The 23476-nt window shown below is 36.6% G+C and overlaps 1 protein-coding gene across 3 annotated transcripts in view; it reads right to left on the bottom strand.

Annotated features, from left to right (window-relative positions):
• Nucleotides 1–22682, bottom strand: part of LOC115424329 (TANK-binding kinase 1-binding protein 1-like) — a 28673-nt gene extending 5991 nt beyond the window's left edge. The window contains exons 1-11 of one of the 3 annotated variants that reach the window (XM_030141525.1): nucleotides 22589–22682; nucleotides 11023–11263; nucleotides 10686–10817; nucleotides 8100–8204; nucleotides 7851–8001; nucleotides 6233–6420; nucleotides 3621–3688; nucleotides 3430–3536; nucleotides 2346–2539; nucleotides 1985–2260; nucleotides 31–111 (exon numbers count right to left, since the gene is read on the bottom strand). In XM_030141525.1, the coding sequence (XP_029997385.1) occupies nucleotides 31–111; nucleotides 1985–2260; nucleotides 2346–2539; nucleotides 3430–3536; nucleotides 3621–3688; nucleotides 6233–6420; nucleotides 7851–8001; nucleotides 8100–8204; nucleotides 10686–10817; nucleotides 11023–11256 (1536 nt within the window). In that variant the 5' untranslated portion in view covers nucleotides 11257–11263; nucleotides 22589–22682. The remainder of the gene's footprint in view (nucleotides 1–30; nucleotides 112–1984; nucleotides 2261–2345; nucleotides 2540–3429; nucleotides 3537–3620; nucleotides 3689–6232; nucleotides 6421–7850; nucleotides 8002–8099; nucleotides 8205–10685; nucleotides 10818–11022; nucleotides 11264–22588) is intronic. The other 2 variants (XM_030141528.1, XM_030141526.1) reach the window with 2 other exon arrangements.
• Nucleotides 22683–23476: the final 794 nt, after the last annotated feature.

Here is a 23476-nt window from a genome sequence, read left to right as displayed (position 1 = left end):
AGCCCTGAGAATCACTATTGCTGTCATCACCTCTTCATCATCTGAAGACTGTGGTGGTGTCACCAGTGGGGTGGGCTCAGGTGGATCATCTCGGCGACAGAAGCGATGTACCTGGATTAAACGAAGAGCAGAGGTAGAACAACACGACAACAGTTAATGTACTGCAAACCAGGTGGTGATTTTTTTCTGTTCTTTTCATGGAATTCTAGCTGAAACTAAAGTTCTATAAATGTACAGATAGGCCAAAAGATATTTGGACAGTGACACAAGTTGGGTTTTTTTTTGTTTTTTTTACTTTTGCTGTCTACGAAAAATATTCAGGATACATTTATATTATCAACATGGGTTTAAAGGGCAGACTCGGAGCTGCAATTTGAGTGATGGGAAGAGGAAAGTATGGAGGAGAATTGGAACAGCTCATGAGCCAATGCACACACATCTGTAAAACTGGTGGGAGAAGTGTGACGGCATGGGCATGTGTGGCCTCCAGTGGAACTGGGTCACTAGTGTTTATTAATGATGTGACAGAAGACAAGCAGCCACATGAATAGGTGAATAAATGAAAAAATAAACAGGGATAAACCTTCTGCTCAGATTTGGCCAAATGCACATAAACTAATTGGACAGGGCTTTGTAGTACAGATGGACAATGACCCAAAATAACCCCTTGAATTAAACCTGAAAATCTGCACTTCAGTTGCATCTGTTTGTGTCTGAGTATAGATATGTTTAGACTAGGACAGTTAAACAGGTGGGAGTTTATAAGTTACACTTCTTCTCACTCCTTTTCAAATATGTATTATATGTCTTATGTTAAATGTTTTGTTTTTTTATTTATTGTTCTTCTTTTTTGACATTCACAGTTGAAATAAATACATCAATCAATCAATCAATCAATGTCCATTGTCCATTGTTCTGGCTTGAAGTCAAAGGACAGGAGTGAGTATTTAAAATGATATGTTAAATTATTTGATGATGAGAATGGGGGTGGGATTAAATAAGTTTTTCTTCTTCCCACTCCTTTTCGAGTATAGATGAATGATTTTGGAATTTTGAATTTGCATGTATTATGTAAATGCTTGAAATAAACAAACAAATGAAATGAATCAATCAATCAGAGTTGTTTCATTTCAATTCCAGTGGTGACATGCAGAGCCCAAATCATGAAAAGTGTGTCACTGTCCAAATATTTCTGGGCATACATGTATACTTTAAATACGGTTTAGGATTAGGCTTTGAACACACTACTAGATAAATGTTGTTATTTCTACATTGTGTCTGCTTGTTGTAGAGTATCTCAACCACAGTATTATAACAGCAGTTAGATCTGTGATATTTTGTCGAACTTGTGCAGCTTGTAAGGACGCTAATGTATCATCCTCTATAGAAAGAAATAACATCTGCAAGCACTCATATATGTCATTCCGGGAGTTATAAGGTGCATTTCCATCAAGCACCACCATGTATGAATAGCTGTAAAAACATGCAGTTGCGGAAAAAATGATTAGAGCATCCCTTGTTTTCTTCAGTTTCTTGGTCATTTTAATACCTGGTACAACTAAAGGTGCATTTGTTTGGACAAATATAATGATAAGAGCAAAAATAGCTCATAAGAGTTTAATTTTAGAGCTGAGATCTATCCATTTTCCATGTTTTCTTGATAATAACCAAAATCACTTAAGTACTTATGTCAACAGCATTGTATTGCCAAAAACAGTGCTTTTACGGGTTCAGTGTTTTCTTTTCTGTCTGTTTTAGTCACATGATACACACAGGAGTTAGTACTGGATTGCATAACTCTTGTTTTTGATGACTTTTGATGGTTTAATAATTTTTTCCGCGACTGTATTAGATGAAGGTTTTAGGAAACAGAAATTTAGAAACAACACTATATAATTCAGAAGTATTACATCAGTCAGGACAGTCCTGTGATAGAAATGAACATGAGAACTTAATTCAAGTAAATGAAAGCTGTCAGTTGTACTTCAGTGGCCAAAGAAAAGCCCAGGTCCAAAGGACGGTGATGAGGACTGCTGCTCAGACTGCTGCCCCCGGCTCTCTCCCCTCCTCCATTTCCTCTTCTCTCTCCTCCGTGTGCTGAGGCTGGTCGAACCAGGCCCACCAGAGAGGTATGCAACTGAGGTTTGGTTTGGCTGTAACTCTGTGTCTCCCCCAAGAGTGATCTGGGTTTGGGGAGGGTGGATACTGGGTCTCTCATCCAACGAGCCATGGGCCTCTGGATGGCTGATGGATCAGACACCTGGGAAACGGTCAAAAAGTGTCACTTTAGTCATGTTAGTACACGGAGGCAGTGCAAAAATTCAGCACAAAAATGACCCTCTCACCTCAGAGTAACTACGGCGACCCTGGAACTTTGCTCGTAGGCGGCTGCTGGTTGGTTGGTAAGAGTAGGACGCAGGGCCATCGTTTGGAGACAGTGGAGGGGAGGGGGTGGGGAGGAGCCTGTCAGGAGACAGGGAGGGGCTACACTGAGGGGAGGGAGGGGAGAGATGCTGAGGAGTCAGGGGAGGATGAGGCACTGGAAGAGACAAAGAGAGTCTTGAGTGGATGAATCTTCTATTTGGGATTCATCAAACCTTAACTGATCAAATTTCAATAAAAGGCCACATTTTATCCTGATGAATGTTACCTGTTAAATGGGTTATTTGTTCAAATGCATGTACTGGATGTGTGGATATGATGTCAAATATGTGATGAATAACTGTAGCATCCAGAATAATCTGCCTGAAATCACCTGTCTGGGTTGGTGTCATGGATGTATTCAGAGAATGAATGCATATTCCTACTCTGTCCTACGTCCTATGTCTTACGTCCTCTTCTCAGGGCTCAGGAGCTTGTGGGACATGAGGAGTAACCTATCCTTCCTATCATTCATCATTCACTTTTATGACAGTTTCATTTTTTGTGAGAAATTTGCGATGAAATATTACAAATTACGTGTGCTGAATGAGATAACTGCCTCCATAATGCCTGCAGGAAATGAAAGCTTGTACTATATTTTAGATCAGATGAGCTTATTTATTTGTATATAGACTGGGGAAATGAGATCCAATCTTAGAAGATCACTTAGGATGTACACGGGGGCAGCAATATCGTAACAATGTCCACTGCTCACGTTGGTACCGGTGTGAAGGTTGTATTTAGAAACTAATAGGGGTGGCTGGTTTGGTAAACAAGGAGGGCTTTGGGCTGTACATCTGCGAAAAAATATATACGATGAAGATCCTGGTTAAGATAAGATAAGACTATTGATCTACCCATGAGGGAATTTCACAGTTGACAGCACAAATACAAATACAGTGCAGGGAAGACAGGCTGAAAAATATACAAGAGTGATTGTGTTCCTATTAAACAGATAAAATGACATTTTTGCACTGCACAGCTCAAAATGTCAGTCAGACAACCTACCAGGTTCCCGTGAGGAATGTCGCAGGAGGTCACTCTGTTTTCCAGCTAGATTGCAAACACGGCCCAGCTCCTCTGTGAGCTCTGTGTACGCTAATGCTAGGTTCACCCTGCGACACATTTTAAAAAAGAACAAAATGTCAAACACTGCATCCAGGCTTTAACGTACATTTCCACTTTGAAATAAGACTTACTGCTCATCTCCAGCTTTCTTTATCCATTCCACATCACAGTGCTCACAATGCGAGGCCAACTCCTGTGACTGACAGAGAGAGCTGTTAAAATCTTTTTTTTTTTTAAGGATTTAAGACATGTGATCAAGTTTTGCGTCATATCTTTATGAATCACAAATTTCACTGAATTATTTTATGTGTTAATTTTCATTCATTCATTCATTTTCTGAACCCACTTTATCCTCACTAGGGTCATGGGGGTTGCTTGGAGCCTATCCCTGCTACTTATGGGTGAAGAATTAATGACATTCTTGTGGTTGAAACACGTTCTATACATGAAATCACCTGGTATTACAAAAAGGTCGTCATTAAATTTAAGTCACAATTAAACTGACCCTGGCAAATGTTGTCATAGCCCTAACCCTAACCCTAACCCATGTGTTAACTTACAAAAAAAAAAAAAAAACAATTCATGGTCAATAGCAAGTGCCAAGTGCATATTATTTCACTGTGTGTGTGTGTGTGTGTGTGTGTGTGTGTGTGTTTCTTGTCCTGGTTTATAACTACAGCAAGATTTCTGCTTCTCTGAAGAATAATGCAATCACCTCTGTTACATAAAACAAGCTGATTGGTTGATCCAACGCTCTGGCAATGAGTAAAAGAACAGACAGAAATACACTATTTAACTAAAAGATGGCCATGTGTTTCACACTTTATTTAGCACTCAGGCAAGGGGTGTGATTATTCTCATACACAGATCAATCCCATTTTAAGTCATTAAAACTATCCAAGATCCATCAGGAAGATGTATTATCCTTTAAAGGTGCGAGAGACTTTCATGACCAATTTTTCATCCAATCTTTTAAACCGCAGTCATAGCCTAAGTATCACGAATCTGTAAGTCTTTCTGTGATTACTCACCTGAATCTCTTGCATTACAGTAAACAATTTGAAGTGCCATCCACCATAAACAAACCATGTGTTTACACACAGAGCCGGGAGGTAACTCAGGCATCTTCGGAATTTTGTCGCAACGTGCACGTGAAAGGGAGGTTCACGCAGCCGCCTGGCAGCGGCAGCGCAACCATATGATATTATATGGATGAAACAAACATGATGCGGAAACAGCTGAAATGCAGAAACGGCTGGAGGAATATGCATCAGAGACGATTTCTCACAGACTGAAAGGGAAGTCTGGCTTCCCCTAAAATTCCGAAAATTAAATGATCAAATATGTACAGTTGTGTTGACATTTCATTGACTACAAATATGTTAGAACACGTTCATCTCAAAGATGAGTTCGCTCAGAATCAGCTTTATCACAAACCAACGGACTCGATGTTGTTCACTTCTCATCCATTCTCATTGTGTTGTTTTCTCATTCGATCTCTGCTCAGTGCATTTGTCCGTAGACGCTCAGCGTCCATGCATTTCAATGGGACTGAGTGGAACAGTTTTTTCCATTGCCTCAAAACTGGACGGTAATTGGATAAATGCCATGATGTTGTCCCGCCCCCAGACACTAGGTGTCTCTGGGGGTGAATGGAGCTGTGGGCGGAGCTCGACTGGGCTGGACACTGGGCTTCCACATGCTGATTGGAGGATCAGTTGAAAGGCTGAATCCCGTTTGATTGACAGCTATTTTCAGATCTACTCCTTCACTGACTCAGTTCAGTTTAATACCGTCGCACATTCTGCTGTGAAATCAAGAGAAAAACCACTACGAAATTACTTGTTCATTTCTTGCACTGTGAATAAAACACACTCATTGCACTTCCTTGTTTCAATTTAACATAATTTCAACATTTTCTTGTTTACTTGGTATGATAAGGTCACGGACCATTTTTTTAAAAAAAAAAGGAACAGAGGGCCGAATTTATATTTAAATAACTTGCCTTTTTTTTTTTTTTTTTTTTTGTAAGCAGACAATGAGCTTCCCCTGTCTGAAAGACAAGCAGCTGCCACTGATATACATAGAGGGAAGGGAGCTCCTGCCGATCGTGTTTGTAGCAGCTGCCGCTGCCAAGTGGCTGCGCGAGCCTCCATTTCCCACAATGCACGTCATGATAAAATTCAGAAGATGCCCGAGTTACCTCCCAGCTCTGTTTGTAAACACATGGTTTGTTTATGGTGGATGGCAATTTGAAATGGTTCACTGTGAGGGAAGACATTCAGGTGAGTAATCACAGACAGACTTCCAGATGTGATACTGAGGACATGACTGAGGCTTGACAGATTTGATGAAAAATTGATCATGAAAGTCTCCCGCAGCTTTAAGGTAATATAAAGTCATAAAAATTCAATTTTATAAATATCTATGGCCCCAACGAAGACAACCCTTCCTTTTTTGAAAAATTTTTTCTTATTGTGTCAGCCCTAGAGGGACTACATATTATTGGAGGGGATTTTAACCGTGTTCTTGATCCAATGTTAGACAGATCTACACAAATTTAGTGTTTCAGAAAATTTTCCTATTTGTATTACAGTTAATACATTTTTTTGTCACTGCTGGTTTTAGTCCTGTCATCAACCGAGTTTTCTGTTCAACAATCGATATATCAAACACAAAAATGCCAGTGGGACAAACCAACACACCAGTCAAGTGGTAGAAATAATATAAGTGACTAAATTACCTGTCTTTCCTGCAGTTGGACGACCTCCTGCTGCAGTCTCTGAAGCTCCACCCTCAGCTCCTTCTCCCGCTGACACGCCCCCTGGGCCTGGTGCCGCGCCCCCTCTAGCTCCGCCTCCAGTCTCTGTAGTTTCAGGTCTGACAGTGCATCCAGACTGCGTGAACTCTGAAGTGTCGGCCCACGTCCCTCTGATGAAACCACACACTTATTCAGAACATTTAACTAATGATAAAATAATCTGCACTTACACGCCTTATGTCTACTCACTGATGTCATCTTACCCTAGAAATGTTTTCTCCCCAAAAAGCACCTACAAAAAAATGTGCTACTTGTATTTTTTGTTTGGAAACTTTTAGCAATTTTTGAATGGTGACTTCAAATGCTGAAACACACACATTTTTCCTCTAAACGACACTAATTGATTTTCTGTGTCACAGTTATAGAAACACACAGTCTGTCTGCAGCTGTAAAAGTCAGTGTTTCCAACTCAGACACTTTGCTGGTATATTTAGTGAGTTTTCAGACCCCTCTAGAGACTTTTGACAAAAAAAGCAACTTGTGATCAATGTTTTCTGGTGTTACTGGAGACTTGGGAGACTCTGACATGAAAACACATATTGTTCTTTGTATAAAACAAATCTCTGCACTGAATATAAATCAGTCCCATTGACACTGACAGTGTCCTCTATTGTCTCTTTTTGGTCCGTTTAGATTGTTCATGTAGACTGAAAATTAAAAATGTTATGATTAAAAATGTTCATGTTTTACTGTGACCTGTTGCAGGCTCCTAAGTGGACCATAAGGTTAAAAACCAAACCAAACTGGTCTATATACTTATGTTTTACAGATTGTCCTTTTCGTTTTTTTAATAAGTGACAGTGGGGATGGGGAGTTCACATTTGTGTGGGGTGGGATTTCTGTTAATTTAGTTGTTTTTGTTGTGTATTTTTGTATATTACTGTCTAAACTTCAATAAACGTATCAAACACTAAAAGCTAAACCAAATTGAAGAACATGAAGCTAAAAACTAAACAATATAATAAAATAAAAATAAAAATAAAAATAAAAATAAAAATAAAAATAAAAATAAAAATAAAAATAAAAATAAAAATAAAAATAAATAAATAAACCTCCAGAGTGTCTCTTTTGGGTCCCTTTAGCTGGAATATTTTGGGACATTAAAAAAAAAACAAGAATTGACAGAGTATAGTTCATTTCTAATTCTAAACATATTTATGATGTTTTTATACTAAATTTTTGTCTATAACACAGTGTAATTCCTCTCTCCCACATTGTTCATTACTGTTACATGCACATTTAAAATTGTAAAAATGTGTTGGTGACATCATTTAGCAACTTTTAGGACAGACAATAGATGCTTTCCTTGCTGAGTTGGAAACACTGTGTCTAGAGTCAAGCCAAATATTTCGCCAGAGACAGAAACTGACTCTGAATTTAAATACAAATCTTCAAAATGTTCAATTTATAAAACGTTCAAAATTGTTCTTGTAGGAAAAAAAAATCCAAAACATCTGAATCAGCAAAATTCCAAACTAAATTTGTGTCATTGCCATCCATCTGTTTACTTTTGACCAAGTATATCTTTTTTTGGCCAAACCTCTGGGAACGTCCAGGCTGGTGTGCAGCGGGGTCTGATGTGCATCTTTGCTGCAGAGCTGAGCACTGAGTTTATGTAAGGACGTCTCTCTCTGTCTGAGAGCCGACTCCAGACTCCGGATCCGCTCCACATGCTGCTCTGCCAGTGTGGTCTGAGAAAACACAGATACCGTTACAACACTAGCATTAAACACTGTGGCATCAAACACCTTAAGACACAACTTTATAGGCTTGTGTTTCTGTCAGTTACCATCTTGTCCAGGTCTCTCTGGACGTTGCTTTTCTCCAGATGGATTTTCTCGTAGGCCTGGATAACATCCTCCAATCTCTCCTCTCTCTCTTTACTCTTTTGTAGCTGCAGAAACAGAATATTTGCTTTAAAGGAACATGTAGGTTTTAAGCAACATCTGTCTTATCACATTTCTTTATTATTGTCCTAAGACCCAGGAAAGTAGAAGTTTTGGCTTTTTTATATTAAATAATTGCCTTGATTGGAAACAGCATAATGCAAAAAAAAAATTCAGACACGTTTTAAATTTTTTATGGGATGTCCTTTGCAGTGGACAGTGTTTTTTTTTTTTTTTTTAGAAAAGCAGTGAAGCTCTTGTCCCCTACAGAGGACAAAAATGCATCCCTGGTCCTCAGGAAGTTAAACCTATAGCTCATAAAAACATTGATCTCACAGTCAGTTAGTGCACACTACAAGGTTTTTCCCACTAACCCTCCTGTCTGAATCCACTCAGAACCTCTAACTTCAACTATTTTCAATCTCACCTGATTAACACTAAATTGGGAGTTGGGGCAGTTTCAAATAAGATACAGACTCTTTGTTAAGACCTCCAAATACTGAAGCTCTAACCTGCACAATCTACTTCACAGACATTCAAAATATAAGACTACCACCCAGCAATGGTCACATGTACCACATGTTTGCGCCACATTTGTCTGGGTGGGGTCTGGTCACCCAAATAGATGACTTTTTAACCCTTAAGAGTGTATTTTGGCTGTTTTTGAATACTTTTGATGTTGCTTTTATTTTTCTCAGTATTACTGTTTACCTTGCCTTGTTTGGTATCTTTTTTTTTCAGTACAACCTCACCTGTTTGACTTTACAGTTATTTTTTCATTTGACATGCTGTATTAACACACTGAACCTAAAATCACACAAACACTTGAAATCTAAGTAGAAAAAAGTTTGATTGTTTGCTGTTTTTCACCAAAAACATGTTGAACTAGAAGCACTCGGAGAGCGCAGACCTCCGCCAAGGCTGATCAGTAGCCCCCCCCGTGGGCCCCCCCACCCCCGATCACCACCAAAATTTAATCATTTCTTCCTTATCCCATTTCCAACAAACCCTGAAAATTTCATCCAAATCTGTCCATAACTTTTTGAGTTATGTTGCACACTAACGGACAGACAAACAGACAGACGGACAAACAAACCCTGGCAAAAACATAACCTCCTTGGCGGAGGTAACTATATGCAGCTTTTTACGAAATAATCTGGTGTCACACTATGACGAACAAACATGTTCAATGTACCATTTTTGCAAGTCAGAAAACTATGTACAGCTATTTATAACAACAATCAGCTGTCATAAGATGCCACACATCTGTTTGGTTGATCTAGTTCACTGTTATGAGCACTGTGACATGCTTTTTGTTTTTTGTTCTCATGCAAGTACTTCCCTTAGAAGCCTGTTTTTACAGTCTCTTCCTGCACCGATCGCACACCAAACGTAATGATAATATCACCAAAAATTCTGTTTTTATTGTGTATCATAAGTCTGGTTTTAGTTGGCCTTTCAACACTATCGACTTCATAGTTTTACTTTGACACCTGCACTTTCCACACACTCTATTTTATGGAACTGTTTGCAAAATTTCAGTATCACTTTTAGAAAAAAAGATGTAACTGATTATGTAAAGTTATACTTCTGATATACATGTAAATGAATCATTAACTTTAACAATAATATTTTTTCTTTCTTGTATCAGTGATATTTTAAGTCTGTGAATCTGTAGGAACTAATTATTCAACAGTACAAGAATATAGAAAGGTTCTGTACAATCAAATTATTAGTCAAATATGCTCTGCTATTAGCTGTATATATCACTTCAGTTGTAATATGTATGTTCAATAAAAGTTTATGATCATATTTGTAGTCTTTTAGTTCCAGTCAGTCTTTTATTCTGATACTGAACAAAGGTACAAACTGCTGTCCCCATGTCATAACATATTTGTGTTCATAAAAACTTATTATTTAAAAATTTTTATCCAATATTGATCACAATTGTAGTTTAACATCAGAGTTAAAGCCTCATGTTTCATTTAGGATCCATTTATGATGAGAACAGCATGTTTTGTATATTTGTGTAAAGTGAAAAAAAATTATGTCCATTTCGAGTCCCTGTGTCACGCAGCAGCAATGTAAGTATTTTTACCCCAAAATTTTATTTCTGTAAATTGTAACATGTGTTATGTGAAAGTACTTACTGAGACCTATTCATACACATATTGGGGGTAGGAGTATATAACTTTTTACTTCTTCTGACTCCATTTATTTATTTTTTTGTTTTGTTTTGTTTACTTATCAGCCTTTTATGTAACATTACTGATATTTTGGTGGTTGATTTTGTTTTGATTTCACTGTCTACATGTTCAAAATAAAGATTTCAATCAAAAAAATGGAGATCAGTTATTTAGTTTTCAACACAGAGCTTACTGAACATGGAATGTGTCTCCGTGGCAGAGGCTGGATCTGGCCCTTTACTAAACTGACTCACAAAGCAGGTAGTAATACCATAAAGTGTCATTCTGATTATATTAGTGTACCTCCTGCGTCAGAGAGCTAATCTTTTGCTGTAAATCGGTGTTGTCTGATTGGATTGTGCTGGTGTCCTTGATGATGGGCTCACAGGAACAACACGGTATCTTCTCCTCGCCAAAATCACAAATCACCGGAAACTAGGGAAAGGAGAGAACATAGACGTCACTGAAAATGCCTCGCATCTATTCAATGTTCTTTTCATCTTTTAACATCCATCTTGACAGCCTTTCATCTCAGGATAGGTTTACTATAAGTGTAATGTCAACATGTGTGCATTAATAAGCCTCTAGTTTCTTTGGATGCACAGATGTTAAAGTATTTGATGTGTGAGCTATTCTCCACCTTGACCTCATAGTTTTTGAGTTTCCTCTTGATGCTGCTGTTCTCCCTCTCCAGACTGGCCAGACGCATCTTAATATCATGATAGGCGGCGGCCAGGGCCAATCCTGATGCTGGGTAAATGTCCCCTGGCAGTGGACTGGGGGAGCAGCTGATCCTAGCTCCACCCACATCGTCTCTCAGTCCCTCTCCCCCTCCCAGCAGTCCAAGCTCTCCTCTGCCGAACAGAGCCATCATCAGTCAACTGTTCAGAAAAAGAAAAAAAAAAAAAAAAGAAAAGCTGATCTCTGGAAAAAGCACTTCATGTAATGCTGACTTTCACTTGTGGTTTCCATGGTTACAGGGGAAATTGATACTCAGTGAATTCAATAGGTGACAAAGCATAATCTTTTCCTTATTGTTAATGTTATTACAGAGCTATTATTCTGCTTTTCATGTTCAAAATTTCAGTTCATTCTTATCTAAAGCAGCAAACGACAACAATGTCAGCATGTTCTTTCTCACAGTACAAAGAAAGAACACTGATAATTTAAAAAAGGACCCACTACCATTGATCAAAAAAATTACTTTATTGTACAATACTGACAGTAGAGCTGCAGCTATCGATTATTTTTGTGATCAGTTATTCTATTGATTATTGTCTTTAATTCAATTTGATTAAATGATTATTTGAATAGGTAAAAAAAAAAAAATTTGCAAAAATGTGAAAAAGATATGTCTAAAAATTACAAACAACTTGTCCTTTATTCCTGAACTAGCTGAAACAACAACCACAAGTATGAAAGTCAGAAGATATATTAAAAAAATACCTATATAGAAATAACGATAATAACGGTATAAAAGTATATATAAACATATCTATAGATATAAACAACAACAAAGTCATATGACATCTACAAATAATACGTGCACTGCAGTCTTCAACACATTTAGATCGAACTAACGACTGAAGATGGAACTAACATACAACTGAAACAAATAAAAACAAATATTTTTAATGTTTGTATTAAAGCTTAAAAGTTTAAAGAAATAAGTGATGGTTCCAAAGTAGAAAAGAGAATATATAAACATTTTCTGTATTTTTGTCCTCGTCTCTTCTGAGCTACGCTCCAGGTTGTTTGTGTTGATTCTGGCGTCATGTGCATCACAATAAGTGTCCGTGTGAAACACAACAGTGGAACCAATATTTAGCGACAGCAAAATTAAGGAACTAAAGCTTTAGTTCAGGAAAATTGTAATCAAAATTTTTTAAAAATCAGTGCGAGTCAATTAATCAGTTAATCATTTCAGCTCTAATGCATTATTCAAGGGACAGAAGCTCTGAAAGTCCAATTCACCAAATACGCTGTTAATCACACCTGTCAATCAAAATCACACACACTAAATGTCAAGGTGTTCTACGTTCCCTGAATTCTATTAATGGAGTAAGAATTTACACAAGGATCACGGACCTTAGTCCAAATAAAACTAATGGAGCCAGACAATAGAAGGAATGTCTATGGGTGCCAAGATTTTTTCTCCAGATCTGTTTAAGGCAGGGGTGTCAAACATGTGGCACGTGGGCCAAAATCAGCCGCCAAAGGGTCCAATTCGGCCTGCAGGATGTATTTGCAAAGTGCAGAAATTATATTGAAGATATGAAAAACCAGTTATGTCGAACTTGTCTTAGTTCAGGGGCCACATACTGACCAATATGATCTCAAGTAAAATAACAGGAAAAGAACCTATGAATCCAAATATCCTTCTTGGTTTAATGTGAAAAAAAATTACATCATGCCTATAAATATTATGCCAAACATTTCTGTTTGTTTTACTGCAAAAAAATAACATTAAATTATGAAAATATTTACTTTTACAAACTACCCAAACAAAAAGAGAAGAATAACCTGAAAAAACTGAAATTTCTTAAGAAAATTAAGTGCAATTTAACAATATTCTGCCTTTTACTAAATGTTTTGTGCCTTTGTAGATTTATAAATGATACAATGAGGCACAATATTGTTAAAATTGCACTTATTTTTCTAAAGAAATTTCAGTTTTTTCAAGTTATTCTTGTCTTTTCATTTGGGTAGATTGTAAAAGTACATACTTTCATACTTTAATGTAATTTTTTGCAGATAAAAAAAAGACAAAAGTTTGGAATTCTCATTATTTATAGGTTGTTGTGCTATTATTTTACTGGTCCAGACCACTTCAGATCAAACTGGCCAAATATGGCTCCTGAACTAATACGAGTTTGACACCCCAGGTTTAAGGTATTAAACCTATTGGGTGAAAAGTTCAGGTCAAAATGCCATCCTGCTGTTTGTTTCACAGATCGGTGATCACTTAGTCAAAACCAGTGCATGTATTATTATCAGTGTTGGGAGTAACGCATTACAAAAGTAATGCAGTACAGTAACAGATTACTTTTTGCTGTAGTGCAGTAATGTAAGGCATTACTAATCAATTTTCAGTAGTATTTTACTCTGTATATGTTCAATAGCACGTGCGTTACTACACACTTTTCACCCATAATTTAACTGCTCAAATGAAAAAGTGTATTGTCCACATGGACGTATGCCCATTACTAACCCTAACCCTGCTTTACAGAAGCTAGTTAGCATGATCCCTGTGATCAGCAATGACAAGGTAATCATCATGGGTCCTACTGCATAAACGACCATTTATGACAAGAGCCTGTATGTAACTCAAAAGCAATACGGGAGTCATGTAATGCATTACAATTATGAGACAGTAATATTGTAAGGTAAGGAATTACTTTTGTAATTTTTGTATTACAGTTTGAAAGTAACTTGCACAAGACTGACTATAATAGAACAAAATAGAACAATACAATTAAACAAGCTCTGACCATTACAACTGAAATACTAAGCACTAAGCACTCTCTCTCTTTTAAAGCAACTTCATCTGTGTTTGGTGTGTGTATGTGTGTGTGTGTGTGTGTGTGTGTGTGTGTGTGTGTGTGTGTGTGTGTGTACATGTGCATATGTGAGTGGGTGTCTCGCTCTCTCACTGCAGAAACCTCCTATTCTCTACCTCCTACACACTGTCTCACACACATTCACTCGTGTCAGTCCAGTTCACTCAGCTATATTGACTTTTTTCTATAAATGTTCACATATACTCACTATCGACCAAAGGCAAAGCGGAGTAGGGCCATATGTCTTTATCACATGACTGTTTTATTTATTAATGGACTAGCGGTCTGTGTTACCCACAACCCCCTGCAGTCAAGACTGATTGGACTGACTCATTTGCATGGAATGTGAAGCTGTGTATATATACCGTAACATGCTCTGTATATATACAGTAACGTACAGAAATGTTTTACTTAATTTTCTGTATCTGTGATGTAATTAATTTTTAATCCGTTCTTCTGTACCATGAATCATGAGAAAAGTTGTATTAATATTAAAATGTAATGAAAGCTTGACATTTAGGCAAAATTTTAGGTCATGACATCCAAGCACAATAAAACTGCAAGTACATAAAACAAATTTATGAAGACTGTCTTCATAAGCAAAAGATGAAAAAAAAAAATCATAATGCAACATTTGTACCACATTATGTTACTATGGAGTTTTGATTTATTGTATAATTTAGTTTGTCACTTTGTTATTTAATTTTGGCAGAATGACTCTGGGACTTTTTAATTTTGTTGGAAAATACCTTGTAGTTAATTTTGGCTAAATTAGATGACATTTGTTAAATAAATTTCCCTTTTATAATTTATTTCCTGCATTTGCATCCTATTTGCCACAACAACACCAAAAGTGGTACAGAACCTTAATCATTAAAGGACACAAATTGTAATCCTTGCAAAATAAAGAAAAGTATTAGTTTGTATGTTGGTTTAATTCATACTGGAGTCATAAGGCAAGTAGAAATTAGCTGAATTATTCTGATGCAAAAAAGAAAGGATTCTTATGATTGCAAAGCAATGATGAGAGTGCAAGAAAAGAAAAGACAGAGAGTCAGACTCAGTCAGACAGTGTCTTCAACACCGTATCTGTGAGCACAGCTGAAGGCTAAGTCAGCGTCTGTGTGGTTGGAGTGGTCGTATAGTCCTCGCATGCATCTACCAACCAGGACAAAGACAAAGGGATGAGGCAGAAAATTACAATAACTGACCATGACAGACGAGAGTGACTAAGAGAAAGAGTAGGAGACAGAAGAAACTGTAATGAGGAGAGCGCGATGGATACTGGAAAACGAGGTCACTGTGGTCATGTGATATTAGCCAGTGTAGCCTAGTGAGGAAAGCTGGGCAAAGGCGCATCACCTGGCCACATTAGTAGTCCAACTTCATTTGTCAGTAATATGACAAGACACTAATTTAGGCACCAGTGAATGGAATGTATGCTGCTTTCAGATATTCTGTGTTGCATCCAGATATTTATTCTGTACGTGTACTAACAACCAAGTCCACAGCTACAGCTCTAACTTGCTTTTTTTGTGTTGCCCCAAAAAGCCTCATGTTCCTGCTGATATATTTTATATTTTATCAATTTTTATGCATAGTTTATATTAGTTGACTATATAGTGGTCTATATGAAATGGAAAAGAAAGTGTTGTATTTGCAGAAAAGCACATTGTAGTTATTTTAACAAAGCACATAGGAGCTGATCAAAACAAAGTTTCATTGTTAACCCTTTATCGGGCAAGTGACTATTTTTGGTCATTTTCTCACACATTACAAGACAGTGACAGAAACAGCTACAGTGAGGACAGTGAGTCAACAGTGTCAGTGTTAAATGTAGTCTGCAGGGTCTGTAAGGTCCACCTGTGTTGAAGTAATGGTACTAATGTAAGGAACGATGTTCAGTGATAATGTGGATGTTGACAGAGGTCTGGACCAATACTTAAATTGTTCTAATGTTCTAAAAGTGATGTTTTAATGTTCTAAAATACACGTTCCTTTCACCTTGCATTTGTTTTTCTTGGAATTTTTATATTTACTTCTTGCATCTTTTTTTTCTATCTTTTTTTCTTTCAGGTAAGGAACCAAATATGGTAACTTCATTGACCTTGATTTTCCCATGGCAATAAAAAAAACTTTTAAATTTCACAAAAGTAAAAAAGTCTTGTTATGTTGTCCAATAACACACTAAGGTTGAAATTTTGAATTTCAGAGTATTTCTATGAGTGCCCTATAAAGGCTTAACAGGACCATACTCATTAAAAAAAACATTATAATTAAAGCACTGACTCCAGTACAAACCCCCTTTCAAATAAATCCTGGTGTTTACTGCAGATGTGTCAGTAAAAAGGGAAATACCTGCAGTGTTATAGTGGTTTCTGCGTCTTTCCATGAAACTGGGTTTATTTTGGTGTCTGGCACTTTGGCAGTTTTTTAGACCCAATAATAAAAGAGAAATTTAGACGTATTTCCCCACAGGATGTACCTAATGATGACCCCAGATAAAGGCAAAAAAAAAATGATAATCTTGCTCTGACCCATCCCAAAATTAATGAATTTTTGATTAAATATTGAGGCCAAAAATAGGACCAAAATTGGGACATGAAAAGTTACTGAGGTGTCAGTGCATTTTATCTCAAAAACGTCGTTTTAAATGGTCTTATATACCCCTATAAATAAAGACACTGTTAAATTTGGCGATCCCAGTCATTTCCAGACATGTAGGTTTTTCATGAATCGGCAGTCTAATTCAAGGTTTTGTGGATAAGTCATCGTGTCCAGTCGCATTACATGCAGAACCTTCCTATTTAAACACATGTAAATCCCAAATGATCTTGCAACGGTGGTCATTTTTGTGAAACACTCTGCCTTGTATATTTACTTTGATTCCCAATTTACTGTGAGAGAATAAAAAGATAATTGAAAAATGGTAGTGCGTAATTTCCGTGTCCTTTTTTACTGTTACATGCAGATTTTTGCACGTGCGTGTCCAATAAAGTTATATATGAATTTTTTTTTTTTTTTTACCTCAGTAAATATTTATTTTTAAAATACACCCAAAGTGCTTCCAAACTTGCTTCATAAAATAAGTCTACATTTTGTTTGAATTTTTAGCCCCTCTGTTGTACTTTTAGGGACCAGTTTCATAGAAGCACCCAACAACAAAAGTACTCAGTTTGTTTTATGATGCACTTGGTGCAAATATTGACTGTACCAAGCTGTATAGATGTGTTTTTCTGCTGTGAAGCTGGATATTTTCACATGGCATCTATGAGGACTGATTTACTTTAGTTAGAGAGTGTCCAGTGCAGGTGGACACACATGTTTAGACACTTTCCCAGTGGTTCAATCTGTCTCTCGGTCTTGTATACAGCTAATTTTAGGTTACCAGTTCAAAAAAGTTATTGCAGAAAAATAACTTTAGTGAAGAAGCGGACTCTTCTTGTGCTAGTGCACAGGTGTCAAACATGCAGCCTGGGGGCCAAATGCAGCCCGCCAAAGGTTCTAATCCGGCCCGTTGGATGAATTTGCAAAGTGCAAGTTAGAGCATCAAACTCAAAAATAATATCATAATAACCCATAAATAATGACAACACCAGTTTTTTCTCTGATTTAGTGAAAAAACATTAAATTATGAAAATGTTTACATTAACAAACTGTCCTTTAACAATAAAATATGAATAACCTAAAATGTCTGAAGTAAATTAAGTGCAATTTTAACAATATTCTGCCTATTGCTGAATGTTTTGTGCCTTTGTAGATCTGATCCGTAATGCACATGTATAAATGATAAGTCGAGGCAGAATACTGATAAAATTGTACTTATATTTCTTAACAAATTTCTTTCTTTTTTTCAGGTTATTCACATCCTTTTCGTTTGGATAGTTTGTAAATGTAAATATTGGCATAACTGAATGTTATTTTTTGCACTAAAACAATTTGGAGTTGTCATTATTTATTGGCTATCATGCTATTATTTTACTGGTCCGGCCCACTTCAGATGAAATTGGGCTGAATGTGGCCCCCGGAAGAAAATGAGTTTGACACCCCTGTGCTAGTACATTTCAGCAGGTGTCATATGCGAGTTACTTTTTTTTTTTTTTTTTTTTTTTTGCCTACAACAGGTGATGTTCATAAAAACTGAAAATCTTATGTTAACAAGGTCTGTCTCTTCAATTCACACCAGCCCACATGGCATATTTTCCATTAATTTTATTTACATTATATTTACTTATTTCATGAGAATACTGTTTTACTGTGTTGTCGTCAGGACTTCTGAACTGACTTTGTAGCATTGTAGGTCATCTTCTGCCCCGTCCTCCTACACATGTGCACACAAATACCAGCTTAAACATACCTTTCAAACCCCTTTATCTCCCTCTACCTACTGCAACAAACAGTACTGTTGTTCCAAGCAAACACATGGAAAGCAGAGCTCTCTGCTGCTCTTGGCCCTGTTGGACTTTATCCAGGTGCTTTACTGAAGGATGACTGAACAGACCACCCACCTTCAGCTTGACAAGGAGTAAAAAGAAGGTAAGGTAAAATGAGTATTGAAACTAGGAGAAATTCTGATCATTGGAAAAGGAAGTCAACAATTCAACAACATTCTTCTTGGATTTTGGACTGTTTCATGAGCAGAATTCTGCCTGGCAATTGAATTGGTGCATAATAGGAATTTCCAGTCTTTACTAACTTTAAAATCATTGGATACCACAAACAGTATGAAAGATTTAACATATTTAACCAGTTAAGACCCAAACATCCACCATCGACCAATATCATCTCGTGATCGACAATGTTTAATAACTTTTGATCTGCTAGTCCCATCAATATATGTAAATAATTGGTGTAAAATGCAGTTTGCCATCTTTTCATGGTCATCAGATATGACCCTTTTGGACGTTCAGAGGCTCCATAGTGAACATGCAAACACCACCATCTTCTACACTGGAAAAAAGGAGTGTCGAAAAACAAGTTAGAAACACAAAGGCCCAATCCCAATTCACCCCTTACCCCTACCCCTCCATTTTGCACTTTCACATGAAGGGGTAGGGGTGTCCCGATTCTCAATCAGTCAAGGGGGAAGGGCTAAGGCAGAGGGCTGTTTGACCCTCAAAATGAAGATTTTTCAGGACCACACTACAAGAGGGGTATGAGAAATCTCCTATGATTCGGTTTGAATCATTGGCAAGATGGAGGTAAACACAGCAAAAAAGTGCAGCCATGTGATGAAAGAAACACACAAATTAGGGCTGCACGATTTTGGCAAAAAAAAAAAAAAAAATCCTGATTTTTTCCTCTAAAAACTCGATTTTCGATTTCGATTTTTGGGTAAAACTACAAAAGACAACAGAAGTCAGCATGTCGTTTTCGTGAGCAGTCCACAATGCAAGGCACTGCTCTGACCTCAAATCTGTGATGGTATCACGTGATGAACCCACAGAAGTTGTTTTTTTCTTCCTTAAATCTTTATTGAATGACGTAGAGTATACAAACAATGTACTGTATACAACAAGAAAATAACATAAATTCACTAGGGGGAATACACTACAGTACAATGTCCAAATCCGAGCAAATACTGATGGTTTTTAGAGCCTTTTTGTTTCCAGATTTATCAAACAGCTTTAAATAAAGTTCAACATCTTTCAAAAAAATAAATAATATTTGTTTTTTGTTACAGAACTTACATTTGTGAATGAAAAATTTAGCAAGTAAGAGGACTAAATTAATTCTAAAAAAAAAAATAAATGTTTTCTTTGTAAACAACTTAATCATTTGATCGTCCATTCAATGCCATCTCAATGTGTTATAGATCGCATTTCTGTGGTTAGTGGTTGATAACTGTAAAAAGATGACCAAAGTTCACGAATGTTACAGCTGCTGACGGCATGGGGAATTATTTCAGAAACAAAGTTGTCGCATCTGTTTATAGATCGACTGCTGATGACGTAAAAGGTCTTGAAGGGTTGTCTCATTTCATGGGAGAATGTTTCAACCACTACACCTTGCAGCTCCATTTCAAGGGGTAGTTCAAAGGGGTAGGGGTAAAGGGGAGGGCCAAGGGGGGAATTGGGATTGGACCTAAATCTGAGGAAAAAGGTACTTAAAACAAGTGAAATATCTGTCCACACAGCAAGATAATTTCACTAGACAAGCTTTTTTGAACTCAGATTGTTAAATAAGCATGTCTACGATGTATGAACACTTAAAATAAGAAATTAACTCTTGGAACAAGATAAATTATCTAACACTTCTAAATCATTTTTTTAATCTTGATAAGAACCAAATAATTTGAAGTGTAAAACATTGATTCACCAGTAAAACCCATAGAGTTTGATGAATAACAGTGGACACAGGTGCTTGTTTTATGTTCAGTCAATGACGTATTTTACTGAAAGCGTCACTTTTTCTTCAGTTTTCTCTGTTTTGATGTAACATCCTTTGAATTTACTCCGAGCTTTTATGAAAATTTACAGGATTGGTTGATTTAAATAGAGGAAAATATGGGAAAACTGGGGAAAATGTGACTTTTTTTTTTTTTTAGCAAAATATATCATTAACCCTTTGATGCATGAATTATGAGAACCTTAGTCAAGATTTTTTTTTCCTGAGTGTTTTTATTCCTCTTTAGGCATGAAAAAACAATGTGACTGAAATTTTTTTTAATGAACCTATTTTTTATGGAGTTACAAAAATGTCCACTCATCTGTATACCATGCGTTTAATTTTTGAAGCAAAGAAATGTGTATTTAAAATGCAATAACAGAAAGTGATATACTGTGTGAAAACTATGAAATAAAAAAAATAATGCAGCTAATCTAATGTTTTCTCACATTAGAACATACTCTCATACTAGTTATTACTCACTTTAGGGAGATAATATGCAAAAAAAAAAAAAAAAATTGTTTAAGAAAACTGTTAATTACAGCAAACTAGCAATTGATTTACACTCAAACATATTACTGCAGATCAGGTTTATCAAGAACAGCAAAGTTACAGTAATTGTATGAATTGCAGTTTATGAGATGGTGCATTTAAGCATTCACTGTGTTGGCTGATATGCAAATAAAACAACAAAACTCATGAATATGCAAGAGAACAGCTGTAGAATAGCTGTCCACTGTAGTGACCACTATGCACTCTCAAAAATAGAGGTACCAGCTTGTACTTAAAAGGGTACAAATGCTTGTCGCTGGGGGTGTACTTTTTTGAGAGACATTTCTGTACCCTGTCGAAATGGTCCATTTTTGTACCTTAAGTACTTTACATAGAAAGAAAACTCTCGTATAGTTGATAATGCCATGATGTTTAAAGTTTGAACTGGCGGCCTAATTGAGAAAAAAAAAAAAAAAAAACGGCATAGGCAAGCTACGACATCAAAACATGGAGGTGTGAATGAAAACTTGATAAAACAGAGATTATGGCAATAATCAGAGGTTCTAATAAGCTAAATAAATTATTAGGCTATTATCATTGAGCTAATTGGGCTATTAAATTAAAACACAAATTATTATTAAATATACTATAGAGTAATTACAGTATGATATACAATAAATATTGCGCTAAGCCTAATGTGTTAACTATAATTAGGCCTACTGTTCAGTTATCCTAGCCTATAGCCTATTCTCATGGTCTACACACATTTTTTAATGCTGCAGGGTACCTTATAGCACAAATTTGTACTTGACATAACTTTGGACTCTTTTTCATAGTGTAAAGGTGCAATTCTGGCCTCCTAAAGACCAATGTTGTACTTTTGAGAGAACATTCTTAAAAAATGTACTTAGAGGTACATAAATGTTCTGGTCCTGTACCTCTATTTTTGAGAGTGTGCATGAAAGGGTTAATTCTACATAAATAGAAATATCCACAACCGCTGTCATTTGTCAAACTACATGGGTTTTATTGGTGAATCAATGTTGTGTAAGAGGACGGTGTTTCCATGTTCACTGCAGAGATAAATGATGCATTTGAAAAAGACATCTGATGCTGCTGAAAAGATGACAAACTGCATTTTACCTCAATTATTTACATGCATTGATAGGATTAGTGGATGAACAGGCATAAATGTCTTAGATCAGTGGATGGTTTTGGGACTTTAAGGGTTAAAGCTGATTCTCCAACAGTCAAATGACTTGTAGACTCGCTCGGCTACAGAGTAAATAAACTAAGTGAAAACTACAGTGTTTTCCAGCTGCAGTGGCAGTGCTGTATGTGCTGTATTCAGTGCAGAAGTTCCATCTGTAACCTACTAATTGTAATAGAAGTGAAGGCAGCGGTCGCCTGCAAAGTCTGCTGTGTCCCTGAACCCACAGTGCGCCGCATAGCGCAGATTCTGGACTGAGCAGAGTTTCATCGGCCTCGTTGCTCTAACTGTTATCCAACCCTTTCCCGTTGTACTGTTTGTATGGATGACATTTCAGTGAAAACCGTGCACTATTTAGACCAGCGTCACTGCTGTGCTTTTCCCTTCCAGCATCCACCGAATCTCCCAGCCCCCAGTCGGAAAACTAAAGGCTTTGTGCACACACAATACGGATGGATGGGAGCATGGACAGAAAACAAATGAGAAAAAACAAACAAAAGAAAGAAAAACAATCACTGCGAGCAAAAAGCTGAGGGAGAATGAGCCGTGTTTCTTACCTCTGTGAAGAACAGCCATGGAGGTGATGCTGATGCTGAGGAGGGTCGACATCACTGGAGTCTGACATCAGCAGTGGATGCTGCGATGGGTTCGCGCGCGCGTGTGTTTGTGTGTGCAAAACTCCCCCTCCCCCATTTGACCATATAACCAAGGGAGATATATGATCTATATAAGTTTTATTTATAAACACACTCACACACACACACACACACACACACACACACACACACACCTACACACACACACACACACACACACACACACACACACACACACACACACACACACACACACTTATATAATGTATGTATGTATGTTTGTATGTATTTATTTATTAATTATACAGATATATGGTCTATCCAAGTTTTATTTATAAACACACACACATTTATATAATGTATGTATGTATGTATGTATGTATGTATGTATTTATTTATTTATTAATTATACAGATATATGGTCTATCCAAGTTTTATTTATAAACACACACACATTTATATAATGTATGTATGTATGTATGTATGTATGTATGTATTTATTTATTTATTAATTATACAGATATATGGTCTATCCAAGTTTTATTTATAAACACACACACATTTATATAATGTATGTATGTATGTATGTATGTATGTATGTATGTATGTATGTATGTATTTATTTATTTATTATACAGATATATGGTCTATCCAAGTTTTATTTATAAACACACACACATTTATATAATGTATGTATGTATGTATGTATGTATGTATGTATGTATTTATTTATTTATTTATTATACAGATATATGGTCTATCCAAGTTTTATTTATAAACACACACACATTTATATAATGTATGTATGTATGTATGTATGTATGTATGTATGTATGTATGTATGTATGT

The sequence above is a fragment of the Sphaeramia orbicularis genome, chromosome 8 (genome assembly GCF_902148855.1).
Source record: "Sphaeramia orbicularis chromosome 8, fSphaOr1.1, whole genome shotgun sequence".
In the NCBI taxonomy this organism is placed as follows: domain Eukaryota; kingdom Metazoa; phylum Chordata; class Actinopteri; order Kurtiformes; family Apogonidae; genus Sphaeramia; species Sphaeramia orbicularis.
This window is presented reverse-complemented; position numbering and strand designations above follow the sequence as displayed.